Source organism: Lepisosteus oculatus, chromosome 1 (genome assembly GCF_040954835.1).
Source record: "Lepisosteus oculatus isolate fLepOcu1 chromosome 1, fLepOcu1.hap2, whole genome shotgun sequence".
NCBI classification, from domain to species: Eukaryota; Metazoa; Chordata; class Actinopteri; order Semionotiformes; family Lepisosteidae; genus Lepisosteus; species Lepisosteus oculatus.
This window is the reverse complement of record NC_090696.1, coordinates 40878343-40906085: the sequence shown is the minus strand read 5'-3', so window position 1 is coordinate 40906085 and position 27743 is coordinate 40878343. Positions and strand designations below refer to the sequence as shown.

Below are 27743 nucleotides of genomic sequence, written 5' to 3'. Positions count from 1 at the left end.
CAAAGTTCTGAAGACAAATGTTGGAAGTATTGTGTTTCTTCATCTAATGTAATGATATATACAGTAACACTATTTCAGTGTAAACTACACTCAGCAGCACATCTTGGATGAAAATCACCCATCCAAGACATCCGTAATAGCCAGTACTCCCATGGTACTCTTCAAAAGAGTAGGGCTGTTAACCCTGGTGTCCTGGCATTATAGGGTCTTGAATAATCTGGCCTCCCTAAATTTACCCCCTAATTCATCTGAAATAACTTCTCCCTTCTCCAATGATTTGCTGGCTCGTGAGGTCGGTGGCACAGAATGGCTGCCACACATCACACAGGTGGATGATCCTGCATTTTATTGGTATATGAAATGGATCCCTTCCTAAATGTGAAGTGCTTTGGGATCTCTTGATCAACAATAAAGATTATTATTGTTACAACTACTACCTTCTGTCTCATGGAAAATCTTCTGGTGTCCATAACTGGCCATCAACTCATATCTGCTGCTTTCATCCCACTGAAATAAATCAGTGATAATAATTACACACAAATTATACAGTTGTACAAATTAAAAGTAAGCACACACCTAAACTGGAAAACGTTCAAAATAACTGTAAATATTTAGTACGGTCTCCATGCTGATTGATTGTCCAAGTCATGGCAGCAACAAAATGTAGTTTCAAGGGACTGATCTGACCATTCTGGGAAGATTTTTAATATTTTTGAATTTAGCACAGAATTTGCTAATGTGTGAGGGTGTTAGTGGAAAATCTCTTACGTAAATGACCTCTTGACTGCATTATATGTCAGGTGCTTAAAAGCTGCCATCACATACTGTATGTAATGCAGGCTTGCTGTGTGGTAATGCTGTAATTCTTGACAGTAAAGCAGGAATCTATCCCTAGTCCTATTAACAATCCCTACAGGTTTTTGCTTTTAACAATTCTGATTAATACTGAAAGGTGACAAAAAAACAAGAAATTAAACTTTCAAACTTAACTTAAATTAAACTTGACTTTCAAAGTCAAGTCATTTTGCAAAGGCACGTGTTTACTCTCAGAAGCCACATGGCTGAAGAGAGCCAGCAGATCCCTGTGCTGCCCCTACCCTACCTCTGCTGGCTTTTCCGTTCCTCGTCCTTCCATGATCTCATATGCCAGATCGGTTTTGCGCTTCTCATCTTTTTTCTTTGGTTTCTTGTCTGAAGAAGGAAATTAAAATACATTTAATTAATTGTGTTTTTTTAAGCATTTTATTAAAGCACATTTACCCTCTCATTCAGGTGATGTAAAGAAAAAAGAATCTGTATCACAAGACTGCTGATCTAGCTGATATTGAAGATCTTATAGCTGATATCTGATACAGAACGCGAACCGGGTCAAAGGACATGCACCAGGAAATAAATGAAAGAAAAGGACGTTTATCCTGCCTGAAACTGAAAAATGAAGAGTAGAAAAGCTATTTAGCATCACTGACAGACAGCTTTGTGTCAAAAACAACAGCTTAAACTCTTCTTTTGTTTGAAATTCTGTTGTTAAAGGGGAACTGCAAAGCCATTTTTTTATATTTCAGGGTTTAACGAATCAGCGATGATGAGTGCATTTCAAAACAGAATGAAACTACCAAGTACACGGTAATGTGCACAACCTACAATTTACCGTACATCACGAAAGAAAAAAAGTTTCAATGTATGCGTAGTGCCATACAGTTGTCAGTCTGCAATTCAGAACTAGGCAAGACAATTTTCTGTCACATGAAAGTGGTCCTATTACACTGTAAACACGCTTTACACCAAGCAAATTTTGCTGATAGATTTTCAATATTTTCATGAAACACATAAAAGGTGACGTTTTTTTAGATACTTTATCTAAATATTGCAAAAAAGGGGTAATCTGCCAACCAACTTAAATACACTCATAATCATTTTCAAGTTTTCCAAAAAAGCTCTGTCATTTAAATTGGTGAATATTTCATGGTAATTCGTACCTAAAAGAAATCTAGTAGGACTTAGCTCCATAGCACCATAGCTCATGCCGTCGCTAGAACAGCTGATTTGAAGTGCGACTGAATTGAAATGGTTTTGCTGACAAATACTACTTATTAATTCAGCATGTTAGAACATTTCTGGGGCAAAATGTCCACTGCATGATCTGTACCTATTCACACTAAAACGGGGACCAACACCAGTGTCCTAGTTTATTACCATTTTCTTGGCTAGCTGAATAATCCTTGGAAAAGAAAAAAGTTTGCCTTTCTGATGATCTGATCCTCTGTTTTGCGTGAAACCACTATGTTCTGAACAGCTAAATGCTCGACAGTGAGCCATAATATAAAATATACGCATTTAAAAAAAACAAAAAGGATTCACGTTGCTGGAAGATGTTTTTCTCATGCATTTACAGTGACTAGTGAGCAGGAAGGGCCGCTTTCAAGTCACAATTCACGCCAACTCTTGCTCTCATCCTTTGCGAGACCAGCAGTTTCTCATCTGCCCATGCCAACATGGCAACCATACAGCACTTTCACAAAACACACGATTTTGCACTTAACTCAATATTTGGAAAAATTTGAAATAACATCAATTCATTTATTTTGTTACAAAGATTCAATAACCAGTCTGAGAAACTGGGGCTGCAGTTCCCCTTTAAAAGCAATAGTAATGTTATTCAGAAATTAGAAGTGAAACAAACAAAACGGCTGCAGTATCCTTTCCTAGGAGAGCACTTATCACCTTGAAAACTGTATAGACGCTCAATCAATTAAAAACACAGATTCAAAGGGAGAGAAGTATAGACAAAAAAAGAAGAAATAAGGAGGACACAAAACAGCATAGAACTTTTATTAATGTCAGTGACAAGAAGAGGGAAAAACACATGTATTCAGAAGAAACAGAAAGGTTGGCAGATGTGGCTTTCCAGTGCCAGAAGAAGAAGGGTGCTAGGGCTTGGTCAGTTGCTATTAACAGCTTACCTTCTGATGACTCTTCACCGGTGGAAATCTCCTGACTTTGGTCATCAACCCCAAGGGGCTGAAAGTGAAAACTCGACAACATTTCTTGGGAATGCTCTTGTTGTTTGACATTCTTATTTTCCACGGAATTGCTTCTTGGTGAAATGCCAGGTGGATGCTGCAATCTTGCATTATATTTGCTCAAGATGTCTGACAAGGATCCACTTTCAGGAGTACTAGTTAAGCCATCGGTCTTTCTGTCAGACTGGTTGTTTTCAATTTCCTCAAACTCATTTTTTCCTAGTGATTTCTTGTTCTCTGAACACATCCAGAGAATTGAGGCTCCTTTTGTAATGTCTGCACTGACCAAAGACCCATTTCTCAAGGCTGGAGCCATTGGTTCATACAGGTTATGCACCCTTAAATTTTCACTGCAGTTACTAATTTTCCAATAGCTGCTGTGCACTCCTGTGAAGAGATTTGAACTGATGTCCTTGTGATGGAATTTTATCTCGGTTGCACCTTTTTCACTGCCTTTCTGAAGACATTTCCTATCTAAATTCCCACTTGCACGATTCTTCACCGCATCAGTGGTAGGAACACTTCTAGCATCCCAGATTGCTTCATAATCATCATCATCACCAGCATTCCTAAGTCCACATTCGTCATCTATATTCTTCTTGCTGGTTTTCTCACTGTTTGTGGGCTTACTACATTCTAAAAAACAGCAGAAGGTTTTTGCAGAGCTCTTTTCTGAAATGGCAGGATTAGATCCTGCTTTGAGAAATTGTATTACATGCAACATCATAAATGTTTCATAACATCATGAAAGTTATTGTGATACTATTTAAAGACACAGCGCAAATATTGCATAACATATTGTTCATAACATACATATGAAAAAGTGCAGCTTTATAACATTGTGGGCTTAAAGAATAAACCTAATAGAGATTTTAATGCTCAGTTAAGAATTATAAGGTAAATAAATACATACTGTATGTTAACAAATAAATCAATAAAAAGTTACCCTTGTACTATTTTCCAAAAATAGTTTGTATTTATCACTTGACTTGCTGAAAATAAATCTTTAATTACTATTTATAGTACTACCATATACCATAATTATCTATAAAATGTCAGTTTCATCTTCCTGAAGGTAAGTTGTTATTTTCACACTATACTGTAGGTCAACTGTGTTTAATAATATGCTTGTATGATCTGATTAAATACACTGCGATACTTGGACAGACATAGTTTACTAGGTAAATGACGTAAAAAACATGCTATACCAGATGCAACAGCAAAAACATTATTCATAAAAAATGAATATAACAAGATTTGTAAATATGACCAATAATTGCTGAAGCTATTAAATACACAATAACAAGAACAACATACATGTGTTTTGAATTATCATGTACCATAAGGATTTTGAAACATTTCTGTAATAAGCTACCATCTCTCATAATTAGACCTTACTCAAAACACCTTGCTATGTATGGAATAAAACATTGTGACCTTTTGTCATAAGGGCAGTAACTGAGCTACGTTACTTTAGGTACCCAACATGATTTTCTATCACACAATGTTCCAATTTGTAAAGAAAACCAATCACGGTGTTACAGAAATACATGAAACAATTGACCAAGAATTAAATCATGATTCAAAATGTAAGGCACGTGCCTACCGGTGACAAATTTGATCTTGATAATGCACCTAATTCTTGTGACAAATACTAGCACAGCTTAGATGTTCAAAGGTATTTTTTACTTGTTGCAATAGTTCAATTCCTCAACTATCTGTAGTCCTTGTCATTTTTTGCAAAAATATATTACAGTTCCAAAACTGATAATTAACCTTTTAAAAAGACTCAATGCAGTAATGCAGTAGAGCACTGGATCTCAGTCCTGGTCCTGGATAACCCTTGTCTGATCAGTTGTTTTGCTCCTGCAAAGTAATCTTTATCACAGGGTTATTTATTTTTAATTCAGCTCTTAAAAAGATGAATGAGATTTGTAAGTGATATGCACTCAGTGCTAATTGGGGAGTTTCAGCACTATCTTCATTCAGCTGTGCCAGCTGAAATATTACCATTTGGACTTTAGCAGAAGGAAAAAATCTGACTCACTGTATGGTAGGAGTCAGTATCATTGCCACCTGTGTCTGTTCATCATCAAGTGATTACTCTTTAAGACCTGTTTGGTACTGTAGGAAGTAGGGAGCAAAATCTCAATGAGCAAGTTGAAGGGGACTGCATAAAGTTTTGTGTTATGTAGTGTCTGGGAAAAATGTTCTTAATGGGGGTATTTCTGAAACCAAAGAGTGCAGAAAACCAACCAGAAAGAACAGTCACAGGAACCAATAAGCACTGTTCACTAAGGACTGAGATGGCCCAAAGACCTTTAGACACAGGGACTCCAGGACCAGGAATATGAACCACTGCAGTAGAGAATAATGGCAAAGAAACCACTCTGTGTGGATTTTTACTATACAATTATCAAAGTCACCTGTTCTTGACACTTGGGAACATTATGTTAATCAATTGTCATATGCACGAAACATCCGAAGGAAAATAGTAACAGAAGCACACTGAGGGGTGTTAATACATTTGTGACTTCTCTGAGTATTAAACTTCATATATACTCACCGTATACTCTGGTCTGTGCTCGGCTTTTTAAAATTAAAGTCGAGACAGTTTAGACATGGCAGAATAATGAATCTTGACATTAAAAATCACATACCTGGTATAGCTGGCATGGATAAGACTCCTGAATGTGAGAGTGTTGTTCCCTTTACAAGAGACAAAACAGAATGTTATTATGACTTAGATTTTTCACACCATTACTATGAAATCAATATCTTTCACACTGTTGAGTCCTGCGAAGAAGAATGGTATTTGCAGTATGAAATTGTATGACATCAACATTAAGATCAACAATACCCAGAAAATGAATGCAGATATCTGAAAGCAACATCTTAATATTCTGCTTTAGATATAGTTGGGAATTTGCACCAGCTAAAGCTGCTCAAAGTTCACAAATGATGTTGCTGTTTAACACCATCGTGGGAAGACAAAGCACCACTATATGCAGTACATGTATTAATATACTAACGAAACGAGCTAAGCACATCAAGTGCTATTTCTCAGTCCTAAACTATTCAGTAGTCAAAAGAGCATCATTCAAATTTTTATGTTATACAGGAAATATTAATATTCAGCTGCTGCTTTTATATCTCAAGACATTATTAGCAAGACTATCAACATTCTGACCTTCAATGATGAAAGTTTTTTTTTAACTTTTATTTTGGTTTCCTTGAATAATTCATTAAAAGCATGAAGGAAAAAAGCAATTAAAATCAAAAAGTAATCTTGACATTTTTTCTGAAAATTGCAACTTAGAAATGTCAGATCTTCCTGGCAATTGCTTAAACAATTAACTTGCTGCCTGTAATTGCTAATTGTTTTGTGGATCAATCATGTAAGGCAAGGCTACCCAGTCCTTTTAAGTTATTTATGAAGTTTTGTAGGTAAATGAAAACCCCAGTGACAGCAAAGCTGAAAAAAAAACTCAAAAACATCTGAAGTATGTTCTTTCTGTTCCAAGCCTGTGGGGGAATAAATACTTTCAGCCAGAAAAGAAAGAAATTGAAACACTACTTGACTGTTAAAACCTTTCTTGAATAGGTGTTGGGAATAGATCTTAATAAATACTAATCACCACTACAATTTAAATATACAATTCTGCTTGCATTATAAGTTTAAGAAATAAGTATCTAAGCCTGATGTTGCAGAGCCTTAATTCTTCAGGTTATACAAGTATCTAGAGTCAGCAGCTAAAGATCGTGTTCGTTTTCTCCATCAATTGGTTTGATTATGTAACTAAGAGCCTAGATCAAATGAAAGCCAAAACGCTCATAAACATGTCCAGAATCATTGCCTGAAACCTCAGATTTCAGGGAATTAAATTGTGTACGCTGTAAATGAAGACCCACCTGCGGTGTGTAGTACCAGATTAGAGAGTGGCTACAGCAATTTCATTTTTTTTGAGTGCAGACCACATTTATCAACTCTGTGCCACCGCTCATGAGTAATACAGCAGAGAAAGAATAATTGCGTTGGCGGGATAAAAAGGGAAACTGATAGTGCTTGAAGATTATAGGTCATCTTTTCCATTTTTAAGTATCGTTACTTTATAAAGTTTTAAAATGTAAAAAAAAAACAGCATTTCACTGTGAGTAATTTTATAACCAATGAATCAGTTTTTTTAACTAAAAGGATCTGTAACACAACATACTGTACTGTAAGATCAAGACATGACCATGAACTTTCAAATTCTTGCAAGCTGTATTGATGAACTATGATTGTGGTCTGATGACTCCAGATGCATTGTAAAATCAATATTCTACCTTTCCAGGGAAGTCATTGGTCAGGTGAAAATGCTAGCAAAGTGCAAAGCACGACTACCAGCGATCTGAATTGTTTTCACTATATACATATACAGTGCCTTGCGAAAGTATTCGGCCCCCTTGAACTTTTCAACCTTTTGCCACATTTCAGGCTTCAAACATAAAGATATAAATTTTTTATTTTATGTGAAGAATCACCAACAAGTGGGACACAATTGTGAAGTGGAACGAAATCTATTGGATTTTTGAAACTTTTTTAACTAATAAAAAAATGAAAAGTGGGGCGTGCAAAATTATTCGGCCCCCTTGCGTTAATACTTTGTAGAGCCACCTTTTGCTGCGATTACAGCTGCAAGTCGCTTGGGGTATGTCTCTATCAGTTTTGCACATCGAGAGACTGAAATTCTTGCCCATTCTTCCTTGCAAAACAGCTCGAGCTCAGTGAGGTTGGATGGAGAGCGTTTGTGAACAGCAGTTTTCAGCTCTTTCCACAGATTCTCGATTGGATTCAGGTCTGGACTTTGACTTGGCCATTCAAACACCTGGATACGTTTATTTGTGAACCATTCCTTTGTAGATTTTGCTGTATGTTTGGGATCATTGTCTTGTTGGAAGATAAATCTCCGTCCCAGTTTCAGGTCTTTTGCAGACTCCAACAGGTTTTCATCCAGAATGGTCCTGTATTTGGCTGCATCCATCTTCCCCTCAATTTTAACCATCTTCCCTGTCCCTGCTGAAGAAAAGCAGGCCCAAACCATGATGCTGCCACCACCATGTTTGACAGTGGGGATGGTGTGTTGAGGGTGATGAGCTGTGTTGCTTTTACGCCAAACATATTGTTTTGCATTGTGGCCAAAAAGTTCGATTTTGGTTTCATCTGACCAGAGCACCTTCTTCCACATGTTTGGGGTGTCTCCCAGGTGGCTTGTGGCAAACTTTAGACGAGACTTTTTATGGATATCTTTGAGAAATGGCTTTCTTCTTGCCACTCTTCCATAAAGGCCAGATTTGTGCAGTGTAAGACTGATTGTTGTCCTATGGACAGACTCTCCCACCTCAGCTGTAGTTCTCTGCAGTTCATCCAGAGTGATCATGGGCCTCTTGGCTGCATCTCTGATCAGTCTTCTCCTTATCTGAGCTGAAAGTTTAGAGGGACGGCCAGGTCTTGGTAGATTTGCAGTGGTCTGATACTCCTTCCATTTCAAGATGATCGCTTGCACAGTGCTCCTTGGGATGTTTGAAGCTTGGGAAATCTTTTTGTATCCAAATCCGGCTTTAAACTTCTCCACAACAGTATTACGGACCTGCCTGGTGTGTTCCTTGGTCTTCATGATGCTCTCTGCGCTTTCAACAGAACCTTGAGACTATCACAGAGCAGGTGCATTTATACAGAGACTTGATTACACACAGGTGGATTCTATTTATCACCATCAGTCATTTAGGACAACATTGGATCATTCAGAGATCCTCGCTGAACTTCTGGAGTGAGTTTGCTGCACTGAAAGTAAAGGGGCCGAATAATTTTGCACGCCCCACTTTTCATTTTTTTATTAGTTAAAAAAGTTTCAAAAATCCAATAGATTTCGTTCCACTTCAGAATTGTGTCCCACTTGTTGGTGATTCTTCAGATAAAATAAAAAATTTATATCTTTATGTTTGAAGCCTGAAATGTGGCAAAAGGTTGAAAAGTTCAAGGGGGCCGAATACTTTCGCAAGGCACTGTACCTGACCTTTGTATAAGGGTTACAAAAATAAATTCATGATACATACTGTAGTATTTTGTCTAGTGGTACAACTTTGCATCACAAACAAGGTGTAAAAAGGTAAAAAGGCAACTTTGCATCACAAACAAGGTGTACCTTTTCTTTCTTGTATTTTTCTTCTGTGTGTCTTGTTTTAAATGTCTCTTATTCCAGGCTGCTATCATTGTTATGGTTTACAGATATCCATACAAGCATAATGATTCTTTTTTCATTGAGTTGCCAATATACTATCTGTGCTGTGTTTTAGATTTAATAAGATTCTTATCCTGGGTGATTTTAATATCCACACTGATTCACAGATTCCTATTTAGCTGAGGATTTTCTAACTTTGTTGGAATGCTTTGGTTTCAGAGAGCTTGTTCTCAATCTAGCAAAAAAAGGTCACATCTTGGACTCGGTCACTGTAAATGACTAATTTGTTTCACACATATCTTAAACTAAGGGTTTTTGATCACTTGGCTGTTCTCTTTCATCTGGTCTCACACTCTTTAACTTTACAATCTGTAAATGTTCTCAACTGATCCAGCTGACCAGAATATGTTTGCTGATTCTGCTCTCCCTTCACTGTCTTGCTTTCCTATCTCTGATAATGTGGTTGACAAGGTACAAATGTTTAATTGGTCTCTTTTAACTTCTTTTGATACCTTGGGTCCTCTTAAAACTCGATTGGCACACTGACCACTTGTGTTTAATGAAGACCGTCTCCCAAAAACTAGAACATACTGTAAGTGGTGTCTTTCTGGCTTAAATGTACATCAACAGTCTTGGAGCAGAGCATGACTGAATACAAAGATCCAATGGCGTCTGCTACTGTAGATCCAGTTACTTAATAATAATAATTGATAATTGCTTACACTTATATAGCACTTTTCTGGGCACTCCACTCACTCAGGTAATGAGGATCCCCTCCATCACCACCCATGTGCAGCCCCACCTGGATGATGCAACGACAGCCATAGTGCGCCAGAACGCTCACCACACATTAGCTATCAGTGGGGAGGGGAGCAGAGTAATGAAGCCAATTCATAGATGGGGATTATTAGGAGGCCATGATTGGTAAAGGCCAATGGGAAATTTGGCTTTCTACCATATTGTTGAGAATAACTGAAACAATCCTAAAAACCTTCTCTGCACCTCAATCAACTGCTAAAATCTAACTGCCTCATCCCATCTTTGCAACAGTTTTTTTACAACCAAGATCGACAATATCCATCATCACATTCATACTAAACTCATTGTATGCCTGTTTTTGCTCATCCTTTTCTTTCTTGTTCCTCTCACCTTGACACTGTATGCCTTAGTACAGTAAATCAGCGTTGCGTATGAAGCCCACCACCTGTCTACTAGATTACATTCCTCCCATTTTGTTTCAGTTTCCTGAACATTTTTCGTCCTATAGCTAACTTGTCTTTTTTGCAAAGATTTTATAATGTTACAATTTAAGAATCACCTCCTCATTGCAAATAACCACTTCAAACCCTTCCAGTCTGGTTTTAGAAAATTACAGAGCATAGGAGCCGCCCTTGTTAAAGTTACTAATGATCTTCTTTTAGAAGATGATTCCAGTTTTCTACATGTCCCAATTCTCCTTGACCTATGTCCTGCTTTTGACAATATTAATCATGACATTTGATACTCCCATCCTGAGACTGTGTCTGGAGTTCCTGACATCACTATTAAATGGTTCAAATCTTCGCTTCCTGATTACTGACACTTGGGTTCTCCTGGGGGTTTTAGTTCTGCAATTGGGTTTGTTTAGTGTGGTTTTCCCCGAGGCTTGATACTGGGCCTACTGCTATTTAGTATTAACATGTTCCCACTCAGTCAGAATGATCATTTCTATTCCAATGATACTCAAATCTATGTCCATACTAACCCTGACACTGAAGTAGCTGTTTCTGCACTATACTGCATCATTAATATAAAAACATGAATGATTCAAAATTTCCTTCACTTAAACTGCAGCAATACTGAGGTCTTGCTACTCAGCACCTTCCGTTACCTATGTAAAGACAATGCTGGAACCCTATCTGTGAAAGGCAATCAGCTTGAATTTTAATCAAAACTGAATAATTTAGGGGTGATATACAATCCTGGTGTGACCTTTGACTCTCATGTGCACAATATTGAAAAAAGGGACAAGTACTAGGTTTATTCCATGCTGAAAAAAAGAAGAAAGAAAACACAACGATTCGGCCATGGAACCTTCTTTAGGTGTGACCTCACGTTGCGTTTTCTTTCTTCTTTTTTTCAGCATGGAATAAACCTATTACTTGTTCCTTTGCAGCCTACGCATGGTGACGCATCTACCCACCTGAACTACATATTGAAAAAAGGGTCACTTACTTCTCAGAAATATTGCCAGACTACATCCTATGTTGCCGTTGACTATAGCAGAAAAGCTGTTCAACACATTTGTCTTTTCAAGAATTGATTACTGCAATGACCTACTTGCTGGGGTAGCTCTTTTCACACTGAACAAACTCCAATATGTTCACAATTCGTCAGCCTGAATCCTGGCCAAGTCGTGTACAAGTGATCACATTCCACCCGTCTTGGAATGCTCGCACTGGCTTCCTACCAAGTTTCGAGTCGACTGCAAAAACCTCATGCTCACTTATAATGTACTACATGCCCTTCCACCTCAGTGCCTATCTGACTAATTACTGTACCTTCCTACTCCCCACCACAAGCTTCGTTTATCTGGCTCTGGACTCCTGTTTGACCCACAAGAATGTTTACCTTATATAAGCGACAGGGTCTTCTCTTGCTACTCCTTAAATCTCTGGAATCTATCCCTAAGGATATTAGAGAGTCACCTCCCCCAAGTGCATTAAAATCTAGACTCAAAACCTTTCTTTTCAGAAAGGCTTTTATTTAATGCCTGTATCTGCTCCATTTTTTTCAAATAACCTTGTATCTTCTGCTGCACCTTTTTCTGCTTGTTGCTTATATACTTTTCCTGTAATTTGCTATCATTATTATTTTTCTTACACCTACTTTAAACCAATTTGAGATGCAAACTTTAAAGGTGATGTATAAAATAAAGGCTATTAAATTTTTATTGTTATTATTAATAATAATAATAATAGCAACAACAACAACAACAACAGCCAAATGTGTCATACCATTTTAAGGAGATATATTGTTAAGGCTGTGCATATTCGCAAAATGAAGGAAATCTTTTCACGTCTCCATTTCCTTGCACACAGCCAATATGTATATTTAAAGGGTAGATGTATAAAGGAACACTCTACCCAGCTATCTTTCAAGAAATTACTGGATGAGATCCTCAGAACACTCAGCTACAGTACCAACAGGCGAGATGTGCCGTATGGCCTCTCCTTGACTGTATTTTGTCTTATGTTTCTATATGATGTTTTTATATAACAAATATGTATGCTACTGAGCCCCGAGAGATGCTTCAATACTAAGAATATAGAATATATAATTACCGCAATCATTAGAGAAAGCACACATTTAAACAAAATTCCTTTTTGACAAATTGGATTTCTGCACACAAAAAAGCATATACAGTATACTTTAAGCAGTTTATTACTGACTTCAAAATATGTAGTGCCATGCCACGGGCCTAAGATGTGAAAACAATGTTTACTCCAGTTTTATAAATATAAGAAAATCGACATTTTCTATAGCAGATATACCAGCATTGTTTTGCTTTCCATTCAATTTGCAGTTGATTGAATCATATACTGTACATCAGATCCACTTTCCATATTCGTATGAAATAAAATGCCATGTCTTTTTATTACTCTTTTAATAAAAAGTCCTAATCAAAAGTGGCCCACCATATATCTATTGGGAGAACAGAAAACAAGACAAAAAAAAACAACATAAAAGACATAAAATAAACATTTCATGATGTTACAGCATAGTGTAGTTACAGACCTATAGAAGCACACCATGACTTTTAGCAAAATTATAGAGCACGGTAGGAGCACATACTATGTCTATCTACAGTACATAAGATGTGTTACTTTTACCAAAAGATCAAAGAAAATTGTTGTTGTTTTGGAATGGAACAGGGTTAGGCAGATGGAAAATGCTTTTCTAGTGTTCTCCTTTTTACTCGACAGAGTTTTGAAAAAATAGTCCAGAGAGCACAAAGTGTAAACAAAACCTTGATTATTGCATATTGACAGGTATATAACAAAATTAAGGAATGTTGTTTACATCCTCAATGATAATCATGAAGTTTTAATGGGAGACTAAAGTCTGTCTCTGAAATATTTTTTTTAATTTTCGATCCAACATTATTTTATGGGTGTTTTTAAGTTTTATATGTTCCTCCTAATACTTCTCTACTTCGCATTTATAACAGAACAAGACGATCAAAAGGTTAGTTACTGAAATCCATTTTATACAAATTTCATAATTTTAACCAACTAGAAAAAGCCAAGTATAGAAAACAACTGAAAAACGTGACACACACTTGACAGACTATTGGGACAATGTTGAAAAGCATAAGTGGCACACCATGCAAAATCTTTTGCTTTAAAAGATAGGGGCCGTTATTGTTATCAGCTGGGAAATTTATACCATTTTGTGCATTAGAAAATGTTTATATTCATAAACTTGTTCTTCTTAAAAAATCAGAGTATCAGATAATTTAATAATCTCCTGTTTAAACACTAGAGAAATTATAATATCGACTTTTTTTTTTAATCAAAGACATGCCTGAACCTCAGAATCCTAAACATTTCATATGAATGAAATAAATGTCGCCAATAGCTAGAATCAAATGCAAAACATTACACAGCCTCTCAGGTTTTAACTCAAGATTTACGCTTTTCTCCTGCAACAGCAGGAAATCACTTACTTTCTAAAGCACACACAAAAAAATGTATCCTTTTCTCCCTTAACCTTACTATTACTTTTGCTCTTTCTGAAGTCTGTGGAACTCGCCCCCATTTTCTCTTCGGAATTTTTCTGAGAAGCTCAGCAGCAATTGATTCTTTTAATGATAGCATGCTCGCAGTTAAAATTGGCGCGAGAACTATAGGTCACAAGAAACAAAGCAATACTGAACCACCTGTCAAACGAAAGACGTTTCGTGCTTTTTATCAATTTTGCTTGATTAAGTTTCCTTTATCACATATTTATCACTCAACATTTATTCCCTCATTATTATTCATAAAAACATATTTTTCATGCTTCATAAGATAAACGCAGGGAACATGTAAAAGCCAAAGACTAATTTCAGTTCTGCCATCCAAATAACAGCCTAAAAAATGTGGGACTCCAATTCACATTATATCATCCTCCAGGTTTTAAAAGTATAGTGTCACGGACGTCCAAAGGGACTAACCGTGGGGAGCAGGAGAGCGGAAAAAGACCCATATGCGTAGTGGCGAGACGGGAAAAAGGCCCGGGCTCATTAGTGCAAAGAGTTCAGGAATGCCGTATAGAAACCTATGCCTCAGGGAGCGGACGTGGGGCGCCCTGGTGCTAGGCGGGTCTCATTACATCCGAACGTCAATGCTGAGCGAGGACAGAGTGCAAGACCCAGAAATATATAGCCCAAGGGAAAGAGAGGAACCGGAAGGACAACAGGCAGGAAACTAGGGACAGGACAGAGAAGGAGCGCCCTCTGCAGAAAGAGGGTGTGACATATAGGGAGATCTAAGGCACAAATGTAGGAGAAGCATGGGAAGGACAATATTCACAAAACTGCACTGATTTGAAGTGAAGGCTTTGGCTATAATAATCTCTAAAACCCAACGTCTGTAAATTTGACATAGAACTTAAAAATGACAAAAAGAGAAATGGCTCATTTGAACAAATAGAAATCTATTATAAATCCAATGAGCGAGCAGTCCAGTTACAAAAGAAACCCCCTGATAAGCACACAATGGCTAATTATCACATTTATCTCAGTACATGAACTGAAATACAAGCGTGAATTGCAGCTATCCAAAAGGCATGCAAAAAAAAAGAAATGACAATCACAACTTTAAGTGGTTTGACAGTGAAATGTATTCACACTTTGTCTAGTTTTACTGTAAAACTATTCACAAACACCTACGGTAACATTTATTACAAAGAAAAGATTGCAGATGGTCAGCCAATAGACATGTAATGTATGCCAAGATGTGAAAAACAACACATTATAGAGGAAGATAGCATCTTTTTCCCCATTTATGTCATTTAAAAGCACATCATCTAAATGAAAAAAAATCTTAAAGGGGAACTGCAATCCTATTTTTATATTTCACAGTTAGGAAGAATCAGAATCAATGAGTGCAATTCAAACCACAATAAAAGTAAAACGTAAATTAGATGTTTTACAAGTTATCATGTACATCACAAAATAGACAAAATTGTCTAGCATTCCCAGCACCATATTTTGGGATTCAGAACAAGGCAACAAAACTTCCAGTGATGTGAAGCAGCCTTATTACACTGTAAAGAAGAAGATGTGAATACATCTCTTTTAATCCAATACAAATATTGCTCTAAATGTCAAGACTGTTCTGTTGGCAAATACTACTTACTTGTTAACTCTGCATGCAGATCATGCTGAAAACTTTTCTGCAGTGAAATATCTGCTGCACATGTACTTTTTTTCCCTAGTATATCAAATTACAATAGTGATAACAGTGACTAGTGAGCAGGAAAGGCCACTTCACGTCGTAATTCATGGGAACTTTCACTCTCGCCAGTGGTGAGACCAGGGGTTTGCGGCAACATAGCGACTTAGAGTACTTACACAAAGTTCACAATTTTGAGCTTCATTAGAAATTTGTACATTTGTTCTCTACCGTCAATTAATTCATTCTGTTACTGAGATTTAGTCAATGCTCTGAGAAATAGGGACTGCAGCTGTAGAGCACTAACACTGGAGCTCAAGTGACTGGTATATTAGGATGGTAACCTGGTACTCACACTGCCCGTCACACCTTCTTGCTCATTTACAGTATGTCACCATACTTTTTTATTTAAGTAGAGTTGAGTTGGTGAACAATCAGAAACCAATTGATTGACCAATATTGGACTTTCTGGTTCATGACTACTGTTTCTGTCCTGAAACATACTGTAAGCGGGCTAAATTCACCTAAGAAACATGCTAATAGTCTGAATTTGTTATGAAGGAAAACATGTTTATAGATTTGCTGATAATTATCCAGTTTATGCCCCTTTAAATATTATATTATTCTAGTTGCTTCTATGTTGTCATTAATAACATTGTAGTGTGGGGTTAATTAAGCAACGGGGACACATTCATGTGTAAAAATATTTACATGAATTCCCTCAACTATTTAAAGACATGAGCCGAGGAACTCAAGTGAAGGTTTGAGCTGCTGCATGTTGAGTCCAGAGGAGTGCTGTTCTATGTAAGGCCTCTGTGTGGGGTGCAACACCCTGTCATAGTGGGGGAGAATGCCCAGTTCCTCCACCAGTTCCTTTCATCTCCCCTCTGGAACAGACAGCAACATCCAGTTGCATTGTGAGCCACCGGGTGTCCTTCCTGACACGGGTCTGGTGGGGCAATGACGACTGCTAGGATATAACCGAGAGATTGAAGGAGATTCTGCTCTAGGACTCTAAAACATTCACTATCTGATCTGGGTGTAATTAATATATGGCATGTATTTAACCCCTTATATGAAAAAAAGGTTGTCTTTTAGTTGAAAATACATTTTGGAGAGCTTTTGTTGTACAAAATCTTCAGATACAACCCATGTCGCGATCAGATTATAAAGCCAAACCAACACCTGATTTGTACTTAATGATATTTTGTGGAAATTACCAGACTTGGAAAATATTTCTTATTACTATAAAGGTATTGCTTAAATATTAAATACAAATTTCTTTGCTATAATGGTAGTTTCCATTTATTCATTTTGAGACTCCATAGCAATTAATGTTCTGCAGATAGATTGGCACACAGATACTGCTCTCAGATCCCTTATACAGTGGTGTGAAAGATCATCAAACAAATTGAAATATTAGACAAAGATAACATATTCCAAAAAAAATATTTTGGATTTGTTTTTTTTTCCCTTCATAATAAAAACCTTCATTTAAAAACTGCATTTTGTGTTTACTTGTGTTATCTTTGTCTAATATTTCAATTTGTTTGATGATCTGAAACATTTCAGTGTGACAAACATGCAAAAAAATAAGAAATCAGGAAGGGGGCAAACACTTTTTCATACCACTGTAAACTCAGCTTTTGTTGTTTTTTCTTTTTGTTTTAAATTATACTCCAGACAAATTTGATTTGGAACATTATACAAGGTTTCTTCAATCCCCTCGTCTTTCTCATGAAGAGACAGCTACATGCTGGGTATCTATATCCCCGTCTGTGCTGAAGAAGGTCCTTCAGGATATGGCAGGATTACCAGGCATTGTTGACAACCCTCTTGAATTTTATATGATTATTTGGCTCCCATACAGTATATCCCCTTCTGCTCCTCTCCTTATGAAAAGCAGTTTAGGAAGGCTCTTTTCAGAGTGATGTTAATACTGCCATTATCACTATTTGTTTTATTCACTAAGATCCAACACTTTGGTCAGATATTGCCCTCTCTGTTTGATTAACACTGAAAGCTAAGGTACTGTACCATTTCACTGGCTGGAAAACTATTATACAACCAAATAAGCACACCATAACCAAACAGACTTTATTGAAGGGCAACTTGTGGCTGATAACATTCTAAAGACACTATCTCCACATGTCCCTCTTTTACTGGCTGCTGAAACCAGCTTTTGGCCAGCTCTAGTGGAAATACTGTACCTACAGTGCGGTCTAAGTCATATGGGTTTAGGATAAGGTTTCATTGGTATGGTTAAAATTTTATCTACTATCCCTTCAGCAATGGTGTTAACAACTGTTTGCCATCTCTAGGGGCACTTGTTTGGGATGTTGACTGTCACCTGAATTGTTTTTCTTGTCTTTGGGATCACCAGCTCAAGCTGTCCATCAGATGACTACTTCTACCCCTGTTTATTTTAACAAATACTCAGCACAGTCATTCAATGCTGACTGTATACAGTTTTGCAATTTGTAGTCAATGTCTTCAAATTCCTATATCACATACTATTTTTGATTTGTTTTAGCAGGGTATAAAATTAATTGAAGTCTGTTTATTACTCCCTTAAAATTTGCAATGAAGGCAACTGGCCCACCTTTGTATGTGCTGCCAGTAAAAGGTAACTTTAGTTAACTCAACATTGGAATTTCATCCTTTTTACCTGCTATCAATGTAAACAATTTCATATTTTAAAAAGATGACACAGATGGACATTTCTTATTTCTCTTCAAGCTCAAGTCTCTAAAATTAATAATGAATGTGCTTCTTTGCTTAATTTTCTTCAGTTCTACAATTTCTCTTTCTCCTCATTGAGGTTATTACATAAAAACAAATTGAAGTGAACTGATGTGTATTCTATTCTGCACTCTACAGGCTGAAGGATTTGGGAGGGCTCACTGGTTCAATGCTGACACTTATCATTGTCTGCATGTGAAGAAGGTCTGGACTTCAGGTACACTAAAGATGTCATTTATTTGTAAATAACTCCACTCAGCAGTGAGTGCCACTAAAATTAAAGCCGCAGGAAAAACACAAATAAAACAACATTCTATTAGCTTTGCACCCAATGTAGTTATTCTCAAGTAGTGTCATATGTACTGCCTAATGAAATGGGATTCACCGTTTCTTCAAACTGAAAACTGGCATGTTTTTTTTAAGAAGGGAAATTATGTTGACAATTGTTCAATCTCATCAGTGTATGACTCCTTGAATGTCATCATCAACAGTTTGATTTCTTAACTGATGAAAGAACAAAAATATGAAACTTGAAAAAGAAATGGGCTTTTTTGCATGAATGCATCATTAAGTTAACATTGAAAATGCAACATTCAGTAACGAGAAACTGGCTGTTTTTTCCTCAAAATGCGTATTCCAAAAACTCACACAAAAGAACATCTGGTGCCTTTAAACAGAAAATTATTTTAAAAGTCTGGTTCAAACTCAATTCACATTTCATTTGCGTGAACATTTTTCTCTCTCAAATCAATGAATAAAGAAAGGATTGCGTAGATCGTAAGCAAGAAAAGGCAAGGTTACAGTACCTTCAATCCTCCACAGATAGGGCAAGCAGCAAACAGAGCTCTTGACACCCCTGGGTGAGGGCTGCATATTTCACACGGGTCTGTGGAGACACCAGCAGATGGCACCACCTCACTGCTCCTGGGTACCCGCACCTGTTCAGGGTGCTGTACAGCTGACCACCTCGGTATAAGATCCACATACGTCTCATCTGAGTCTCTGGAGCTTTCATGACTGGAAGATGTTGCAAGCCTCCTGTCAGAGCTCAGTTCAGGAGTAGCTCCTTTTGTGTCTGTGATGCTGGTAAGCAGGGAAAGAGCAGCTTCGTCCTTTGGTAGTGAAGTATCTGGGCTCTTGCTCTGGGCTTCCCGGCTGGCAGCTGCCTGTAATAAACTCCGAGGCGTGTCGTAGAGATGCCTAAGTGAGCTGGGAACTTGATACTCGGAGCCCAGAACCCTCTGTGTTTCACCGTGCTGGCAGGTGCACCAGCTCTGATCGGATGCAAGGTTCAGCGGCAGGCTAAGCAGGGATCCAAACTCGTCTCCGTGGCAGATGTCCAGGCTGCCCGTGTAGGAAGAGAAGCTCCCAGAGTATGAGGAGTGACTCCCGGTGGCAATTCCACTGTCAGAGGAGCTCTGGCGGCCGATTTCCTGCAGCTTCCGGGACCGAGGGGGCTTCGGAGGAGGTCTTGTCCCGCGCATGGCCTCCACATGCAGCTTCTCCTCCCCGTGAAGCACGGTCTTCGCCGCGGGCAGGCTGTGGGGCTCCAGGGGGGCACTGCTGATGGACGGCTCGGGCCAGATTGCCAGCCTGCTGCCGATGCTGGTATCCGAGTGGCTGGTGTCTGAAGAAGAGCTAGACAGACTTCTGTCGTCTCCTAGCGTCCCCGAGGTGCTGTAACTTGAAGAGGACGCTATCAACAAAATGCAAGAAAAACTCAGATGACTAACACAAACATCTTTTTATTATATGTTCTTCTTTTATCTTTAATTTCCTATTGAAACAAATTTCCTTTTCATCTACAAACATTCAAATTCCTGAGATTGAGACGGCCCGATCGGTCAGTCTTTTCCAGTCTTTTCGTTCAAAGCTCAATTTCTTTATGGAAGCAGTCTGTGAACTTATCAAACCATTAGAACTGTTTTCATGTCTTCTTAGCGTTCATAAGGATTAATACATTTCACTGCCTTACAGTAATTTGACCTCAGTTTTTCTTCACTTAACCTTTTTAATACTCTTTAACAAGAGTTAGTCTATAATGCAGACTAACATAAGACCATGAAAAATTAGGAATCAGTGGACCAATTTCCGGTTTATTCAACCACTGCAGGTTTTGTCATCAATTCCTTTAAACAGTGGAAACTAACCAGCAAAACAGTTTTGGATTATGTATCATTTAGCATACATTTGATTTTTTTACTTAAGATAAAATCAATTTATTGGCCATATACAATTTCTTGTATTAGGAATTTGTCTTTTCACATACCCCAACTTGCTCTCCACAAAACATACAGAGAGGGAGAAAAGCTTGGGGTCAGAGCACAGGGCACAGCCATTTATACGGCGCCCCTGGAGCAGCTGGGGTTAAGGGCCTTGCTCAGGGGCCCAACAGAGTAGGATTCCTCTGCTGGCCACAGGATACAAACCAGCAACCTTCAAGCCACAGGCTCAGATCCTTAGTCACAGAGCCACTGCACCGCCCCCTTAAAATACTTGACTATTTCATTTTTATGCTGCATTTTTTCTGCTCAGCGTTCAACTTGTAGAAACGTGTCACAATCATAACATTCATAGATTTCTAGACTTCCTGAAAGCCAGCTGTGCCATTCTGTTCAGTTTCCCACCTGTACTGCTCTGCCGACTGGAGTGGGACAGGAGACTGAGGCGTTTCTCCAGCTCGAGAGCTTCATGGCTAACCCTGTCTTCCATGTAGGCTGGATTAGCATTGGGGTCTGCGAAAGAAAAAGACACGCAATGGCTCTGTGTTAGAGTTCAGTTAAAACTGAACTAAGCTGAAAAACAAGAATAGTGTTGCTAAGAGGTAAATCTGTTGTAAGTTCCAATTTGGTTTGCCCTGTACAAAAATATAATAATCAAAATTAATGCAAACTGACTATGCGGGCAAGCTGCCCACATGAATTTATAAAACGGGCAGTTTTGCCCCCCGTGGTAGCACTCTGATATATTGCCCCGTTTACAGAAGCCTGTCTATAAATTGTGTTATTCTGCAGTGTGTTGTATATTTTTATTTGTTTCCCAACAGCAAACAGATAATATTCATCATTAACTTGTGATAGGCACAACAGAAAATGCCAAGGAGAGGAATGAAGACATTACTTTTATCTATCATAATTCATATACAGTACATCCACCGAGTTTGACACATGCAGGCTTTGATGAATCAGTGGTACAGTTCAAAGTTAAACTACCCTTTTTAAAGACCAATTGACTCAAGGATGACTTTGGTAAGTCATATACTGTACATCCCTTTCTGAATACATTTTTTAATTCAATTTATTGCTAAAAAAGAGCATGAACCTTCACATATAATCATTAAAACATATTCTATTCTACAAAAACACACACAAAGCCAAAGAAGGATGCCAAAAATGATGCCAGGAAGAAATTTATTTTTTGGTTTTCCCACTTTGGAACATATTAAATGTCCTATTCTCAGACGCAAACTGAGTAATTACCTTGTCTTGCAAATGTTTTACAGCAAATCATAAGGAAGTCATCTTAGAAACAAACAGCAGTTAATGCTCTTTTTTTATAAAGGTTTTACCACCTAGAAGACTTTATAAAAGGCTGCTTTTATAAAACCTACATTAGGTAGTAAGCAACATGAAAGCATACTGATAAACTAAACTACTTGGCCTTGTAGTACAGTGCTGTTCTCAACAGATGTAATTTGTGTACACAGTGCCATTTTGGGAAAACATGAAGATAGTATTTTGCCATTTTATTTATTTGAACATACAGAAACTCTTAAAAACTACATTCACCTTTACTTGCTTTCTAGCCTAACCATAATGCATTCCAACATTTTCCATGTTTCACTACAAAAGAAACATTTCTAAATACTATAAACAATACCTTCAATTACTTTAATTGTACAACCTATTATTGAAACATTTACCACTGTATTTCCTAAGAATTGCTATAACACAGTATTAAGACGAGGATAAACCACAGGCACAATGCCAAATGTAAGATCAGTGGGGTTTATTAGAATCCCCCCTATGAAATTACACAAACCTTTTGGAGTGATTAGCAGTGTCCTCTGCTACACAGTGTAAAATGCAACTTTGAGCCCAGCTACTTCCAAGCTAAGTTCTAGGCTGTTTGCTCTGTCTTACAGTTTAATAATAGGCAATGACCTAAACATCGGATTAGTGTGACATGTGCAACCAAAAGCAATAGTAAATGCTGATAGCAGCCAAGAAATACCTTTTTCTTCTGTTGTCATCAATAAGACTTTTTAAAATGGAAAATTTTAAGGTCAAAATATCTGTTTGACAAATGTCATTATCAGTCTCAAGAGTTTGTGCCGTGGTTACTGTAAATGACTGTTGTACTGCAAGAATGGACAGAAAACTAACTGAAGTAATTAATGTTGGAGCCGAACAAGATTAGATTCATTTAAAAAAAGGCTCTCCAGAGATTTAAAATGCAACCCCATCTGAAAATTTAGACAAGTGCCTTTTTATGACTTACCCTGGAAAATGGCAGACATTTTTGAAACTTTTTAAAATAACAACTTTATATTTGGGCACGACTGAATTTTTGGATTTATTTACCATATCTTGTTTCTTTCAGAACTTCTTAATTTCCCCCAAGACTACACACTTCATGTTGATAAAACATTCACAAATCTAAATTGCTCTGTTGTGTAACAGTACTGCATAGTGATGCTACCAAGCTGTTCATTTACCTACTTTAAATAAGCCATGCAGTGTCTTCAGTGTCAGGTTTGCGGTTCATCTTGGATTTACGACTTCCAGGATCTGGTTTCACATATTGGCAGAAGCAAGTCAGGGTACCTTTGTTTAATTCAGGTACATTTATTTTTCACTGTTAGCGTTACTATAAAAAATATGCAAAAGTCTCAAGGGAGTGTTTGATGAATGCATCTATCCGATGCTCCCTTTCACAGCTTTGGATAATGTTCCCAACAACACAGACAATCTTGGTCACTATGCATAAAGTCACGTCAAGCATCGCTCTCGTTGCTAATTATAGCTCATTTACAACCACAAATGTCTCAGTTTAAAAAGGCTGGAGTACAAGATGGTTTAGGAGCGACGTACATCATGAAATGCTTGGACACTCAAGACATACCCAAGCGCTCAACAGCACTTCCAGCTCCTTTTCCATCAGAAAGGGAGTGCATGACCTGTGGCTCCTACACTAAATACCGTTTATAAATCTCCCCTTTAACTTACATTATGATGACAGGTTTGGGGTAAAAGGAAATACGGAAATCAGTTTGAGAGCTAGTCATCTTTAACCTTTCAGTTAGTGTGCTTATGTCATTTCTGCAGTGCCAAAAGACAAAACAGACATGTGAGGAACAAGATTTTGGGGAAAAGGAGCACCTCTGCACTGTGAGTGATAATTTAAAGTATACAAGACATTAACCACATTTACATAATTTGCTGGTTTTCTAAAAAATTGTTTTTAAAAAGACATACCCTTAAATAGTACAACCGGGATTACATTTTGCTGGTGCAGAAACTGTAACCATTGCTAATGAACTCCCCCTTTTCCTGACCTTTGTTTAAAATAATTTAGTAGATTTGATGGGGGTTTTTTCTGAAAAATGTATAAAAATATTAAAACATATGCATATTCACCAAAGGTAAATGAATGGCATGAAGTGAATTATATTAATTTGTATCTCGTTTTATCAAACAAATCATAGCACCACAGTCACATTCAGTGAAATGCTCAAAGAGGACTACTGCCAATATTTAATTTACTAATAATAAACTCTTCCAATGGTTACTTTAGTGTGCACAAAAGGTACTATGTGCCATAATTATTATGAATATTACAGTACATTTGTATACTGTGACTTACTGAACCTTATTGTTAAATGAATGCCATATCCCATTCATCAGTGATATTAAGCTTTAAAATCATAAATTGAGGAATTTAACCTTGAGATATAAACAGTCCTGATTCACGGTTAAAAACAATGGATATCTCCTTGGATACATAACATTTGATTACATGCTTAGAACGTTCTTCACTAAAGAAGTTCTTGTTGCCTGCGTGCAGACAGCCTTATATTCTGCACGTGAATGGTTAACAGTACAGTACATTTCAAGGGCACGCTACCATTAGCATTACTATATGTAGTCATTTTCACTGTCTCGGTAAGCCATGTAATGTCATGTGAGGGTTCTTGGAAATGCCAATTAAGCAACAACACTCAGATGTAAGGGGCATCCTAAGCCAGAGATCTGCCTGCAGAATTAAAGCCTGTTAAGCACCTCTGCACATGAGTCACATTTCCTTTTGAAAGACAAGGTTAACTGCATGACATGTAAGGATATCACTGCATTTAGTTTTTAGCTGTGTGCTACAGTAAATGATGCGCTTTAACAAAAGCAATTATTGACATTGCTTGTTTTTGTCAGTTAGGGTATTTAGTTAATTCAACACTTTTTTCTGAACACAATCAGCATGGTTTGCTCTCCTCTGGAAAGAGTGGTGTACCAACAGAACTTGGTTTAATAAACCAAGCCTTGAAGAAGTCAGATTGTTGTGTAGATGGAAGAATTGTTTCCACTGGAACATGCACCTGTGTGCAGGCAGTGGACTCATTCCACATTTAGCAAAATTAGAAACGACATTTAATTCCAATCTTATATACTGTACTGTATATATATATAAACATGATATACTGTATATTGGCCCAACTTCTGATTAAAATAGATGAGAAACTATCTTCTGCTTAAAAAGGAATGACAACTACAGTACGGCATCATTGTCCCTGTCAATGATGTCTTTCATCTTGGCAAAGATTCTTCAATGGACTTTCTTTATCCTCCTCTTTCCTTCCATCCATTTGCTATCTGTTTACAGAGATAGAGCGGCTCGATTCAACTTGCTCACAGGTGTGAGAATAGCCTGCCCAGAAGGGCATGTCATAGATAAAGCGGTCCTGTCACCTCCAGGTTCTTGTGAATGAGCTTGGCGCAAGACTGATGAATGGAAAACTGCATTAATTTAACAGATAAATATTCGGAGTGACGGCCCAGAATGAAAACCACTTGACACTTCTCCCCCTGTCCTTGTGTATGCAAGCTGTAACTCTAATAAGAGCAGCAAGTGCTAGACATGGCAACTTTCTGCTCCTTGCCGACACCCTAGACTTCCTATATTAACCTGGCAGGGCTGGCCGCAGTCCAAAGGGGCCTCTGCTCGGGGATATGCCTCGAACGACGCAGTCGAAGAGAAAGCTGATCTGCTCCCCTTCGGCGCAGGACAGAAAGAAAACACCAGCCCCTGCAAGAAAAACAGAAACACAGAATCACATTTTGTCATGTGCAGGAGAAACACCTTCAGAATCACCCCGTTTCTTAGGAGCAGGAGCCCCACATGGAAGAGATATGTCCAGAAGAAACACTACAAAATCTACACACAAAGTCATGCCATGAAGTCAATTTTGGATACTTTCTCTCTTTAACTGGATATCTTATGGCAGTGATACATTTGATGTGTACCTAATAAACAACTACGCATGAGGTGTAAATCAACAACAGGACAATCCTCAATATTCCATAAAGCAAACTTTGTATTTATTTTACCTATTATTTAAAAACCCAGACATCCATTTAACCACTTCTCATGACGGAATTGGAAGAAAAAGCTCGAAAAAAGGATGAATTGATTATTCAAATAAAACCTCATTAAAATGCAACAAAGACCTAACAATACTCTAAAAGTGCAGAGTGTAGAAACTCGTACAACCAACTAAAGAATGTATTGATAAACCAAGAACTCACATGGGAGGGGAGAAGAAAGGATGTTTATGAAACTGTGCTGTAATGAACACTTTGGCATGAGAAACATGTCTAACAATATTTACACCCCTCACAGTGTGACCTTCCTCACCCACCTTCACTTTTTATGAATTGTTTTGTGCCTCAACAGCCAACACTAATAACTTTACATCTGCCATTTTAGGGGGTTTTAAGCCTAAAAAATATTAAAAGCTGGAAATATGTTAATGTACAGTATGTCTATTCTGCCTGCTATGTGCATTTGATTTCCAGTCACCTTTTGCTCAGGCATAACTGAAAACTGCGGAACATTGGAAAGAAATACAAAAATCTTATAGTAAATCTAATAGCAAGCAGCTGTTTATCTACAGAATGTTTAAATATTAGAAGTCTATCATTTTCAAGTTATGAGATAAATGTTTGTAACTGTCACATTAAAACAGATATTAAAACCAATTCTCACTGGATACTGTTTTTATCTGTGGTATGACAACGCCCCAAAATCAAAGCGTAACGAACTATTGTGGAGTGAATATTTGGCTTAACCCGCTTAGCTGAGGGCCGACCTCCTGGCGATAGGACGAGGAGGCCAGGACCCCCCCGCAAGGTAACCAAGGGGCAGCTGCAGAGGTGGAGTTGGGGTGGAGGTGGGATGCAAAAGTCACATGCGAGGGAGAGAGATATCACATTTGGTATTTATAGTGTTCGGTGTAGGAAGGACGAAGGGAGTGATTGCTAATCACTGACGGCTGGGGATGATTGAGTGTGGTTGTTGTCATCCCTCCTGAATTTTAGTTAAATAAACTCCATTAATCAAAACCCATCCTTCCACAACAAAGTTAATTTTGATCTTTGTTTCACAAAGCTGCCAGTTCCAGGTATACTTCTCAGTAGTTTCCTTTAAGGACATTACAGTGCTGTTACATTAATGCATGCTTTCCTTATTTTGATTAGACATTCAAAATGCATAACAAAGCTGAAAATAGACAAATTCTAATACCACAAAGTATGAGACACTTCAGCCTTAACACTGTATTGACTTTTATATTATCTATAGTTAGGAAGTGCCTAAAGATGAAAACTGAACTACATGTAGTCTTTGTAGGCATTTATTACACTTGCTCATTAATGATCTTAGCTTTGTTACTAACGCCAAGCTCAAATCAATTACCTCTCAGCTAGAATCCCATTACTTTAGTGTGATGATTATATAGCACTGAGATAAATGGAAGGAACTGTTTTAATGTTTTGCCGGTACAGTATAAGGTGGATGGTATATACAAAGAAAAGCTTATTTCAAATGTTTGCCTGTAGTTAAACCCTAGAATTCACAAGCAAAATGGCAATACAATTCATGAAACCTATATATTCTGAGAGTTAAATATTTTTCCACACACTTCAACTTCAACTTCAAATCCTGCACTTCAACAAGCAGGTATATACGATTTTCTGAATTAAAAGCATTGACTATTTGGAAAATTGGAAAAACTATCTTCATGTACAGGGGATGCACAAACTCAGCCAGTCTGTATGGTTTTAAAAACC

General features: G+C 37.6%; 1 protein-coding gene across 2 annotated transcripts in view; it reads right to left on the bottom strand.

The window, feature by feature from the left end:
• Window positions 1-27743, bottom strand: part of dok7b (docking protein 7b) — a 74369-nt gene that overhangs the window by 37200 nt on the left and 9426 nt on the right. Inside the window, exons 5-11 of one of the 2 annotated variants that reach the window (XM_015344829.2) lie at window positions 25582-25701; window positions 21030-21137; window positions 19209-20098; window positions 5681-5729; window positions 2961-3656; window positions 1103-1191; window positions 438-507 (exon numbers count right to left, since the gene is read on the bottom strand). In XM_015344829.2, coding sequence (XP_015200315.1) covers window positions 438-507; window positions 1103-1191; window positions 2961-3656; window positions 5681-5729; window positions 19209-20098; window positions 21030-21137; window positions 25582-25701 — 2022 coding nt within the window. The remainder of the gene's footprint in view (window positions 1-437; window positions 508-1102; window positions 1192-2960; window positions 3657-5680; window positions 5730-19208; window positions 20099-21029; window positions 21138-25581; window positions 25702-27743) is intronic. The other variant, XM_015344840.2, reaches the window with a different exon arrangement.